Genomic DNA, 12,855 nt, shown 5'->3' with positions numbered 1-12,855 from the left:
CGATTTATGTGACCGTGTGGGTTCTGTTTGAGGTCTAAAAAGAGCACTTCCTGTCCTGCTGGAGTTAGCGGGTCGCTGTGCGTCCCGTCTGCGCCTCTGCGGGCCTTTTACAGCGCCCCCTGTTGGGCGGGGCTCTGATGCTCTGCTGCTCTGTAAAGCGTCTGTGTGACGGTTTTCTGTAGAATGCGCTATAAGCAAAATTGAATTTAATCTGAAGTGGTTCGATGGCGGCTGATAGCGGATAGCCCTCATTAATGGCGGCGTTTAGGGCTGCGCTCGTCCAGCCGCGATGCGCCTTACTCAGCGGCCCCACGCGCTTTCCCACGAGCCCCTGCTTCCTCTGACACCCCGGCGAATGGCGGTCCGTTTTAAGTGCCACACGCCATTTTAAAGCGACCCGCGCGCGAGGGCAGAGAGGGCCTCGCTACCCCGCCGTGTCCGAGGGCCCGGGACGGGGGGGCCTCGGTCTGCACTGCCGCTCTGTTTGGGGGGCGGGGGGGGCGGGGGGGGGGGGGGGGGGGGCTGTAATTCTGTAACACGACTCACTTTGATGGGGCAGCGAAGGAAGAAAGAAAAAAAAAGAAAAAAAGAACCCTGGCTTTGTTACAGTGGAAATCTCCCACTTTGAACTGGCTAATGCTCATCGAATCCAATATGGACCCGGGATGACAGATGGGCAGCCGGTCTTCAAAGCCAGCGGAGATTTAATATCTAAATAAGGCGGGCAGTGTTAGAGACGACGCTGAGCGGCGCAGAGAGGTCCTGACTGAGGCTGCAGCCACAGCTGTGACTCCCCCCCCCCCCCCCCCCCCCCCCCACCCCCCCTTCTCCCCCCCCCCCCCCCCCCCCCCCCCCACCTCTTCTCTCTTCTCTTCTTCCATTTGTTGTTTTTGACACGCAGAGAGGAGGAGAAATCTGTACGCGGGATTTTTCAGCGAGAAAACATGTAATTACCGCTGGTTTGCTGTTATTAGCGTGAGGTTTATCAGGGTTTGAGAGCCCGTCAGCTTAACGAGCCTTTGTTCCGGTTTAACGAGCGCTTGACTGTTGCTTGTAAAAGACACTTTTGGCGAATAAATTGTCCTTAAATTAGCTCCTTTTCATTTTTTTTTTCTTGCCATTTTTGAAGGGACGATGTGAATTCCTGTGCATGTTTATGTATGTGCGTGTGCGTGGTGTGTGTATGTGTGTGTGTGTGTGTATGTGCGTGTGTGTGTATGTGCGTGTGTGTGTGTGTGTGTGTGTGTGTGTGCGCGCGTGTGTGTGTGTGCGTGCGTGTGTGTACCGCTGAAGGGCAGATGGAAGTGCTTACAGAGTGTGTGTAGCTCAGTCACACACGTTCCCAGAGCGCTCAGCCTCACGCCCAGCGAAAACGCCTACTAAACCCATCCATCGCCCCCCCCCCCACTCATCACTCCCCTCCACTCAACACTCAACACACCATCTTTCAGACTCCATTCCCCTCTACAGAGGAGTCTTCACCTCTTCTTTAAGCCTCAATCAAAGTGCTGTTGTGCGTTAGACAGACAGCTGTGGCGTAGCTCCACCCCCACCCCCCCCCCCCCGGCCCAGCCTGCCCTGCTCCGTTTCCCTGACAGCGAGGTAGTGCTCGCCGCGGCGGCCGCTTCTGCAGCAGGCCTGAGCGGAGCGCTGTGCCGGCCGGCCGAGCAGCAGGACGGAGCAGCGCAGTCCGAACGCGTAAAATAAACACAGACTTCCTGTTAGTGTTCCCTGAGTGACAGGCTGGAGCGACCGGGCTTTTTCCAGGAAGTTTTTTCCTTCTTTTAACCTTTTAAGGTGTGAGGTCACAAAGATGAGAATCTTCTTAACTGAACATTCTAATGCTGATGTCACACTCACTGCTGGTGACTGAAAGCAGAGGAGTTCTAGAACACTGACTTGGAATTTTGAAAAAAACGTTCCAAATAAACCTGCTCTCCAGAGGGCTAACTAGCTCTGCGTGCTCAGTTCCTCTCATTTCTGCGCACTGACACTCCCCTGTAAGGCCTGGGGTTCGAGCAGCGCTTCTGTTCCCTGTGAACGCGCGTTAGCGGGCACCGCTGTCCCTCGTTTCTTCTCAGGCCCGATGAAGGACTGCCCCATGGCCTGCTGGGATTCCATCTCCCTCTAATCCCCAGGGCTCATGTGGGTAACCTGAACTGTGAGCCTATTGGACGAGCCTTTTTGATTGGCAGCCAACCTGAAAGCTTTGCCAGGAATAGGAGGATCCCCTCTAAACCCCCAATTCCCCCTCCCCCTCCCCCTCCCCCATCCCCCACCCCCGAACGACCAGCAGAGGGGAAATCTGCACACCATTTTACTGTCAAAGCGACCGAGTAATCATTGCCTTTAATTTCCATTCAAACGAGTTTCATATAAAGTGCCAAACTGCACAGATTTGTGCTTTTCGGTCTCACTCTGGGACGTGTGTGAGAGCAGGATACCCCCCCCCCCGCCCCCCCAAACCCCTCGCCCGCCAGGGATGAGAGTGATTTGTGCCCCTCGCTCTGCAGCTCTGTGAGGGCCGCTCTGGTGCTCTGATCTCAAGTGTGTCCAGAGTGGCATTCTCAGACTGCACCCCCTCAGGCAGCCCTGTGCCCCTTAAACGACCCTGCGCCCCTCAAATAGCCCTGCACCCCTACAACAGGCCTGCTGCCCTCAAATGATCCTGCACCCCTCACACAGCCCTGACCGGGTCATTATGTGTCTGACTGTTCTCTGCATGGCAGTGAGGTGTTAGCTGCCTGCTCTGCACCTTAAACTTTGACCCCCCCCATTCCCCCCCAGCCCCCTCTGGTCTCTCAGTTGGAATGGGGAAAGCTGGGGGTCCTCACTGGCACTGCTCTGACACGTTACACTTACAAAAGAGCGGGGTGGGGGGCGAGGGAGGCGGTGGGGGGCGGTTTAGAGTGGGGGGGGGGGTTTAGAGTAGGGGGGGGGGGCGGTGTTGCTGGCGAGCCTACAGAGGAATGTCTCAGTACCGTCCCCCATATCTACAGCTGTTGCTCTTACACACTGCAAAAAAAACCCCTCTGCAGCCTCATACCTCACCTCAGTCTGAGGGGGGATGCAGACATATTCAGTGCAGAAATGGAAACTTGGATTTGAGTTTATGTTTCTCTCTCCCCCTGTCCTCCCTCCCTCCCCCGTCCTCCCTCCCTCCCTCTCCCCCTGTCCTCCCTCCCTCCCTCTCTTTCCCTGTCCTCCCTTTCTCTCTCTCTCCCTCTGTCCTCCCTTTCTCCCTCTGAGGTGGAGAAGGGGCTGTTTTGTTTTTTTGGGCTGTCTGAGAAGGCCCCGGGACAGGGAGATGGCCGCCGCTCCAAACGCGGCCAGGAATTCCCGCTAACCAATCGGGCATTGTCATTCTAATGGGCTCCCCGCGCCCGCGTCTGCCCGAGAGCGCTCACCGCCGTGATTTCATTCAGCGCGAGCGTCTGGTCCGGCCTGCGTGCAAACATAATTAGGCCGCGATAATGAAAGCGTCGTTTCCAGTCTGTGGACTCGCTAAAGGAAAGGTCAGAGGTATCGTGTTGATTTGTGTTTATGGTTTTTTAAAAAGGACTGCAAGAGGAATGTTTTATTTTGTTTTTTAAATGCACGGTACCTCTCTGAAACATTCAGAGCTTTACGAGGCTCTGTGTGAGGCTGAGTGTAAACTGTGCAGAAGTGTTAAATGTACCTGAAGGCAGGAGCATAGCGTTAGTTTATTTCACTCAGATACACATGGCCACTCCCAGCTTGCTCTGTGGGGTTACTCTGTACTGTTACTCTGCAGGGTTACTCTATACTGTTACTCTGTAAGGTTACATTATACTGTTACTCTATTGGGTTACTCTGTACTGTTACTCTGTAGGGTGACTCTGTATTGTTACTCTGTTTCGTTACTCTGTAGGGTTACTCTATACTGTTACTCTGTAGGAAGACTCTATTCTTACTCTGTACCATTACTCTGTAGGGTTACCCCTGTTGGGTTATCCAGGAGACCTCAGGAAACGGATGCTGTGCTGTTTCTGGAGGCCCAGTGTGCTCTCTCTCTCTCTCTCTCTCTCTCTCTCTCTCTCTCTCTCTCTCTCATTCTTTTGACATTTTTGGCATGTAGCGGGCAGTCTTATCCACAGCGACTTATGACTGCTTACACTCTTACGCACACAGTCCATTCAGACCGCTGGATATTTACAGAAGCAGTTCCAGTACAGGGCTGTGCTCCAGGCTACAACGGCAGCGATGGAACCTATAGCCTCAGAGACACACAAGCCCAGCCCGGCGAACACACAATGCCACACAGCCGACAGTATCAGCGGAAACATCGGGCGCCGCGGAGATGGAGATAATACCATAAGTCAGGTGTAATTAGCAGCTCCGTAAGCTGCAGATTGGGAACATGAGTCACGCAAGCGTGTGTGTGTGTGTGTGTACATGTGTGCATGTGTGCATGTGTGTGTGTGTGCATGTGTGCATGCATGCATGCATGTGTGTGTGTGTGTGTGTGTACATGTGTGTACGTGTGCATGTGTGCATGCATTTGTGTGTGTTGTGTGCGCATGCGTGTGTGTATGTGCATGCGTGTGTGCATGTGTGTGTGTGACTGTACGTGCATGTGTGTGTGTGACTGCGTGTGTGTGTGTGCGCGTGCTTGTGTGTGTGCGTGTTTGCGTAAAGTGCGAGAACCCACAAATTCTACTTTTCTGGGACGAGGACATGGAATTTTGTTACAAATACAGTCTTTTTAAAGCTTTTTTATGTGGCGGTGGTGCACACTGGGCCTGTTCGGAGCTGTCACGGGGAACGGAGGTTAAGTCAGCCTTCTGTCTCACGCTGCGGCGGGCCTCTGAGAGGCTGAATTTCCCTGCTCTTAACCGTGACTGACAGGCGCTCTCCGTGCCAGCGCGTCTCTGCGTGAGAACGCCCCCGGGCGCCGCGCCGCTCTGACGGGGCGTGTGAACCGCTCGGGGTGAGCGCCGCGCCCCTCTCTCCGCGCGCGTAACGCACCTGCTCGTGTAACGCAGCCGAGGTAGGCGCGTTAAAAAAAAAAAACGCGTCCGAGCGGCGGCTTCCGGCAGCGCGGGGAACCGCGGACGCCGTCACGGTAATGGACGCCGTGCGGGATGGGCGTCTGTCTCTCCTTTCCCCGCTCTGGCACGGCGACGCCCTTCCCTGTGGCTGGAGGCTGGCATCCACAGCCATTTTAAACGCCGCTGTGATTTCTGGCTTCTTTGTGACAGCCAGCCGAAGCCAGGCTGTTGGGGTTTATTTCCACCTTCCCCCCCCCTGTTATTTTAAATGCTCTGAATGGTCAGGTCGGTTTGTGTGTGTGTGGAAGGATAATAAATATTTCATGTGAATGAATGAAAACATGTCTTGCCTAACCCCTTTTCTTTTTTTTCTTCTCTCCCCCACACCCTTGGCTGTATTATAAATGGCTTGTGAAATGGCTTGTGAAACCGATATTTGACTCAGTGCTGCCACTCGCTGTTCGTTTTGTGGAACTGCAGGTTTCTTCGGAACCTTCAGTCCCATAGGCTGACGTTAGGTGGCAGTGTTCAAGGTTCACGTTCACAGGAGAACCCCAGACGCTGGGTAAACAGCGAGTTCGCTGGTTGATTGGATTTTGATGGCCTCGTCGTCATCGGTTCAGTGATCTTTAGCAGTTGGATTTCCTCCCTTGTTTTGCTTGTGGAAAATCTGGAGATTTAAATACTCTGAGGCGAAGTCAAAGATTCATTCCTCTGCCCTTTTCATTTCCCCCCGGACTGCAGCGCGCAGGATGTTTTATGTTAATTTTATTAAAGAATTAAGAGCTCTCAATCCCTTTTTAATTGACTTAGTTCCGCACGGTGCTTTGGCGAGGGGAGCGTACGATGAACCAACAACCGGAGCGCGTGTCTGTTTGCTCCGGAGCCAATTTGTGACGCCGTTAACAAACAAAGTTATGTCTGTTTGCTTTATCGGATTCTTCCTTTTTTTTTTTTTGTCCCCTCCCTCTTGCCATCCATTCCAGAGTAAACGGGACCATCTGCTGATGAGCGTGAAATGGTACTACCGGCAGTCGGAGGTCCCGGACTCCGTGTACCAGCACCTGGTGCAGGACCGCAACAACGAGAACGGTGAGCGCCTCACTTTGTGCCAAAAAATTTTTTTTTTTTTTTTAAAGGACAAGAAAAGTGCTTATTTGTGCTGTGGTGTACAGGTGAAAAATAAGTAAGGCATGAGAAGTAACGGGGCATGCAAAGTGTCTGTGAGAAGAGCAGCCTCTCAGAAGGTGCTGGGAATCAGAATAAAGCACTTATCCGCAATCTGTCCCCTGGATAAGCGAGCAGCGAGTCCTGGATTCTGTCATGTCCAAATAAGTTCTGCTGAGATGTGGCCCCTGAGGGCCCGGCGTCAGCAAAGGATCTGCGCTGGCTGCTACGCACATCGCACAGCAGGGAATTAACTCCACCCGACTGCGGCTGAGCAGCACTAGTTCACCATGTTCCCGTCAATATTATGACCCCCCCCCTCCATTGTCCTGTTGCACACACCCTACCCCCCTCACCATCGCTGACCCCCGTTCCCCCTCCTCCTTCCAGATTCTGGGCGAGAGCTGGTCATCACCGATCCGGTGGTCAAGAGCCGGGAGCTCTTCATCTCAGACTACGTGGACACCTACCACGCGGCTGCTCTCAGGTACCGCACCTGCGCACGCACACGGGGGGGGCACTACCACGCCGCTGCTCTCAGGTACCGCACCTGCGCACGCACATGAGGAGGGGGGGGGGGGGGGCTACCACGCCGCTGCTCTCAGGTACCGCACCTGCGCACGCACATGAGGAGGGGGGGGGGGCTACCACGCCGCTGCTCTCAGGTACCGCACCTGCGCACGCACATGAGGAGGGGGGGGGGGGCTACCACGCCGCTGCTCTCAGGTACCGCACCTGCGCACACACACGAGGGGGGGGGGCACTACCATGCTGCTGCTCTCAGGTACCACACCTGTGTACGCACACGCGGGGGGCAGGCCGGGTTGGGGGGGGGGTTGTGGGGGGGGGGGGGTGGTCGATGCCTGCTCTGCCTTCATCTGCTCTACCGCAGAGTTCCACGTAGCTCTTTCAGACGTTTCGGTCTGTGGCTCCAGATGGGAGCCGCTCTGTTTCTGACACTCATAGCGTGTGAAAGCACACTGCACCCCCCCCCCCCCCCCCCGTTAGGCAGAGCACTGCACCCCCCCCCCCTTCCCCCCCTGGTTAGGCAGAGCACTGCACCCCCCCCCCCGTTAGGCAGCGCTAGGCTACCTGCTCCGAAGCCTGGCGGTCTGCGTCTGAGAGACCGAAGGCGAGGCTGCTCATGCGCTTAATGAGAAGGGTGAGGCCTCCTCTGCATGCAGAGCAGCTGTGAGCTCTCCTCTTAGGGGGGGGGGGTGTACACGGCGCTTCAGATTAAGACCAGCGCTGTTTACAGAGATGAACTCGGACACCACTGAGTTAGCCTGCGCTAACGTGTAAGTGAACAGACAGCGGTGGATATTTCTCCATTATTAAATGCGCTGAGCGCTGTGGAGGGTAACGCCGCCATTCTGGCCGTGGTTAACTTCGTTAAGAAGGAGACAGGCGTGGTTATTTTCTGGGATGGAAACCAGATAGTGCCGTTCTTTATCTTCTTTTTTTCCCCCACTGCGCTCATGTGAGTTGCTTTTTTTTTTTTCTTCTTCGTTTTTTTCCCCCTTCTTTTCTTTTAACAAAAACCATCTGGACTCTCGGTCGGCACGGCTGTGTTCAAAGCTCACGTCTCCAACCGCTGATTTCAGGGCAAATTAGCAGCAACTTCTGCTGCTACAGAGAGCCTTTTGATTCGCCTTAGAGGGCCCTAGATACGCTCCGGAACATTCCAGCCGGGTGCGGTAATCCCCGGCTCTAACCCGCACACCTCCTTTCATCTCCTGGGGGGGGGGGGGGAAGGTATTGTTCGTTTTTGGGGGGGGGGGGGGGGGGACTGGCAGGAAGTGGAAAGATAGCCCCCGTCGCCAGTGTTATTGTGATGGATGTCGACGTTAAATATTAAAGAGAAAAAGGAGAAAAAAGACATGGTAGAGGAGCGAAATTATGTCAAGATGTGGTTTGTGGAGCTGTAGCGGGTGTTTTGTGTGTGTGCGGGGGCCCACTTGATCTGCGGTGCGTCAGTGAGCAGCACACGGGATGAAGGGGCGTCGTGCTCTACCGTCGCTAATAAGCCCGTTAGCGGCCTGATCCTTCCTGTTGTTAACGTCAAGTTTTTACATGCAGGGTTTTTTTTTTGTTGCTTACAAGTACATCGGAACAGAACACTTGAACTCAGTTGAAAGTTTACCCAGCCAATGCAGTGGTAAATGACTGTTTTTGTCGAATGTGCTTTTAGCGAAAACGATAACATTTATGTGTGTTTTTTTTCTCTCTTTCAGAGGGAAATGCAACATCTCCCATTTCTCCGACATCTTCGTTGCCCGGGAGTTCAAAGCCCGCATCGACTCCTTTTTCTACATCCTGGGATACAACCCAGAGACCAGGTGAGATTGAGATTGAGTCCCTTGATATCTGCGCACAGAAACCCAACCCTCCTCCTGCAGCTCAAACCTGAGTCCCACAGTGCTGCAGAAGACAAACTGCGCAGCTGCGACACCACCTCCGCTGCAGATTTGCTGTTGACCGACACGCAGAGATGCATGCTGGGTGGTCGCATTTACGTCTCTCCACCTAGTGGTGGCAGACGTAATCGCAGGCAAATCTGTGTGGGTTAAAGACTGCGTGGGAGTTGTAGTTCAGTTATATAGTTGCTTGCTATATAATTAGCTCCTTAATGCTTCTCGAAGCCCTGCAGGTGTACAGAGATTATATTTAAATGCTGCTCAGGTACAGTTTTGTGTTTTACCATCAAAGGCTCTTGACTTGTGAAAATCCAGAACTCAAGGTCACACACAGGATGTGGGTATCTAATGCGCAGTAACATTCATGCATTTATTAATTTTTAGCTTTCAGTCTTGTTTTATTTAATGGCATTCTTCCTATAAGAACTGTTCTTATTTTACTGAGCAGCTGTAGAGACCTTTGCAGATTTGCATCACCTTCTGTTGTTTATATTAAAAATATACTTTTATAATATTCAGCTAATGTATGGCAAAAAATCTGTGCATTTAGTCAGTTATGATTTGTTTTAAATAACATAGGCAAGTTTGCAGATATGAAATTATGTAGTAGTTTTAGGCAGCTGTAGCGTTTACCTTTTTACAGCACTGGTAATAATTTTGTAGAACTGTCGTGAATATAATACAGCAGTATTTTTTAACTTGACGTTTGCGGTGCACTCCAGTAGGAAAGAATCATTTTATTACTTCAGCCCGACGTGGTGTGCTTCTTGAGATTGAGTGCCAACATTTCTCCCGTGGTTTTTAGTAACTGTGCAGCGCACTATCACAACTGGAATAAAACTCGGAGCTCCGGTGAAAGAACGACAGCCCTTTTATGCGCGCGCGGAAAGGACTCTCCGCCGTCCGGCTTGGGAGCGAGCGGCGCTCGCTGTAGATTAACGTCAGTTGTCAGACCACCCCGAGCAGCCGGCTCTAATCTCCCCCCCCCCCCCCCCCCCCCGCTGCGCTGCGTGGCCCTGATTAAGGCTGCGGGGCAATCTGCGCCGCGCTGCGTTACTGCTGAAAGGGCCTCCGTCGTTTTAAATAACGCAAACTTTATACGCACACAAGCATTGTAGCGGTTTGCACTCAGTCAGTATTCCGTCTGGTCTGAAGCTGAATGGGCTCAAACTCTAATACTATAATGAAGAAAAATATATTTATGCTATTACACACTCACACACACTCATACACGCACGCGCACACACACACACTCATACACACACACACACGCACACACGCACGCACACATGCTCACACACTCATACACACACACTCACACACACACACACACACACATGCTCACACACTCATACACACTCACATACACACACACACACACATACACGCACGCACACATGCTCACACACTCATACACACGCACTCACACACACACACACACACATGCTCACACACTCATACACACTCACATACACACTCACACACACTCACATGCTCACACACTCATACACACTCACATACACACACACACACACATACACGCACGCACACATGCTCACACACTCATACACACACACTCACACACACACACATGCTCACACACTCATACACACTCACATACACACACACATACACGCACGCACACATGCTCACACACTCATACACACACACTCACACACTCACACACACACACACGCTCACACTCATACACACACACACACACACACTCTCACACACACACACACACATACACGCACGCACACATGCTCACACACTCATACACACACACTCACACACTCACACACACACACACACGCTCACACTCATACACACACACACTCACACACACACACTCACACACACACTCATACACGCACGCGCACACACACACACACACACACACACACACACTGTGCATGGGTGAGTGTGTGGCTGGATCACTGGCAGGTGTGGAGTAATTAAATGAATAACTGTAGACTGACAACAGATGAGAGCCCATTCCAGCAAAAAGAGTGTTATCCACGACACACACACTGCAGTTTCTCCCTCTGCAAAATGCATTGAGATTTTAGCCCCGCCTCCCATATTTCAGCACAGTTGGGTCACTTCCTGTATGGGAAAACCGGTGCGCTGCAGCATACATGAAACACCGCGACCGAAAAGCGACGCCGGTGTTGACTTGGTGACCCGGCGCGTGCGCTACTCAAATGCCTCCGGATCGGGGTTCGAATGCCTCGGTACAAAACGTCTTGCCAGGAGAGAAGTCTGTCCCATCTGGGCTTTTTATGAGAAAAAAAAAGGGGGGATAAACAAGTTAAATGCCAAATTTGTCATGTAGAGCCTGCGTTTTTCGCAGGGCAGAGCCGGAGCTAAGCTCAGTTATATTAAGGATAAGCCCCGTACGAAGCCACCGACACAGGGCCAGGGCGGGCGGCGGTGCCAGCAGCAGCTGAGCACACTGGCCTGGGCTCCAGCGGCCTGGTTACAGCGCAGCTGCTAAACTAGCGCAGCGAACTTACCCTCACTGACACTCTGTGAAACGTCTATTTCGCTTTACTGTGAAAGTCTTTAATTCTGTGCTATAGGTAAGGAGTAGAAATTATATCTTCACATTTTGTACATGGTTTGTTTTTTTAGAAAGGTTTAATGGATGTGGAAAAGTAAACAGCCTATTTGCCTACATATTCCCAGTGTGAAGCACTATTACATGACCTGTTATACTATGAATTTACCTTTCATATGATTCAAATTTAATGATTTTTATTTTAATGGTTAACTGATAAGAACTAGTTTCCAGTAAAAGCATAACTGACCCAAAATCACATCCCTTATTTGGATTTTAGGGAATGAATTCTGGATCATACAGTCTGACTAGCATACTGGTCATGTGCTGTGATTTTTTTTCAATGATAGAATAGACAATAGAAAAAACATTGATTTGGCTTTGCCATGAAGGCTCCAATCTTTAGAAGTTTCTAATATTATAAGGATACCATGATGAATTGGTGTTGTCTCAATGTCTTGTTTTTAGTGGGTGTTATCTTGCAGGTTAAACCAATCAGCTCTTCATCATGTTATTCTGATGAACTTCAGATTGGTAAGCATTTAGAGTTGCTGCTGGGTTACACTGATGGTCATAAATATTTTAGTGCTTCAATAAGACATTTTTGGAGGATGTAAGTGGTTGGGCTTTATATAACAACGCAGCTTTATTAGTAGCTACATGATTGTTAAGTGCAATGTTGCAAATGATGCAGCCGGATAGTAGCCAAAGTTGTTTTTCTACTGTGCACTTGGGTTATTTATATTTGCGAAAAACTGAATAATTGGTGGTTGATAAGGTACTTATATCCCTTAGCAGGTGGACTTGTGAGTTAAGGAGGGGATACACGCTCACTCTGTCAGGGGTAGTTTGCTTCACTGTATTTTATTTGCATGCTACATCATTACGGTATCAGTGGAGACTGCAGGGGAAAAGAGTAAATTATGTCCACAAATTCATCTTGAACGCTGCTTCCCAGTCAGAGTTTGGGATGGAAAAAACGATGACACGCTCATGCATACACATGCAGCCACATCCATATCTCTAAGTTATATAACACGTCACGTGGAAGAACTGTTGTTCCCTTGAGCAAGATAATTAATGACAGAGGAGCTGTAAAATAATGCATGTGTGAATCCTTGGAATTCAAATGTGTGGTGTATCGCATAGAGTCGCTGAAATTGTTCAGTATTTCTTAAAAATGAAGAGGCTTGTATTAGGTACTCTGTGCAGTGAGATGAGAAAAAATTCCACAAATAAAATGCCTCGGCTTTTAAGCATATGTCTGTAAAATGAATGGAACCGCCCCACTCCAAAGTTTTTCTAATTTAGTTTTGGTGTTACCGGAGAAAGTCCCTGCGCTTGCCCATATTTTTCGTATTAATCTGTAGGACTGTTTTTGTTACATTATTATTATTGTTACTATTCTGTGTTTTAGTCCTTGCACATAACGTACTTTGAGTTCTGGTCTAAATTTTCTTTGCAGTAGTTGCATTTTTGCAAGTAGACAACAGAGATTTTTTTAATACAGATAATGTTTTAATTTCTCTTCCTCATATCTAACACAATTCAGACATAACTTGGTTGGGAAGCTTATTGGATGTTATTTTTCCAGTTAAGACCAACAAATGGTTTCTACAAGATTTCTAAATGTACAGTTTCGAAATGCAAGGCTGACAAGTATCTACACTGAATGTAAGTGATTAGGCTACAGTTG

At 50.5% G+C, this 12,855-nt stretch overlaps 1 protein-coding gene across 8 annotated transcripts in view; it reads left to right on the top strand.

The window, feature by feature from the left end:
* Positions 1 to 12,855, top strand: part of LOC118207290 (arginine-glutamic acid dipeptide repeats protein-like) — a 183,462-nt gene that overhangs the window by 115,764 nt on the left and 54,843 nt on the right. For all 8 annotated transcript variants that reach the window (XM_035380702.1, XM_035380704.1, XM_035380703.1 and 5 more), the window contains 3 exons: positions 5,999 to 6,104; positions 6,570 to 6,666; positions 8,414 to 8,518. In XM_035380702.1, the coding sequence (XP_035236593.1) occupies positions 5,999 to 6,104; positions 6,570 to 6,666; positions 8,414 to 8,518 (308 nt within the window). The remainder of the gene's footprint in view (positions 1 to 5,998; positions 6,105 to 6,569; positions 6,667 to 8,413; positions 8,519 to 12,855) is intronic.

The sequence above is a fragment of the Anguilla anguilla genome, chromosome 11 (genome assembly GCF_013347855.1).
Source record: "Anguilla anguilla isolate fAngAng1 chromosome 11, fAngAng1.pri, whole genome shotgun sequence".
NCBI classification, from domain to species: Eukaryota; Metazoa; Chordata; class Actinopteri; order Anguilliformes; family Anguillidae; genus Anguilla; species Anguilla anguilla.
The sequence above is the reverse complement of the archived record's forward strand: the minus strand, read 5'-3'. Positions and strand labels throughout refer to the sequence as shown.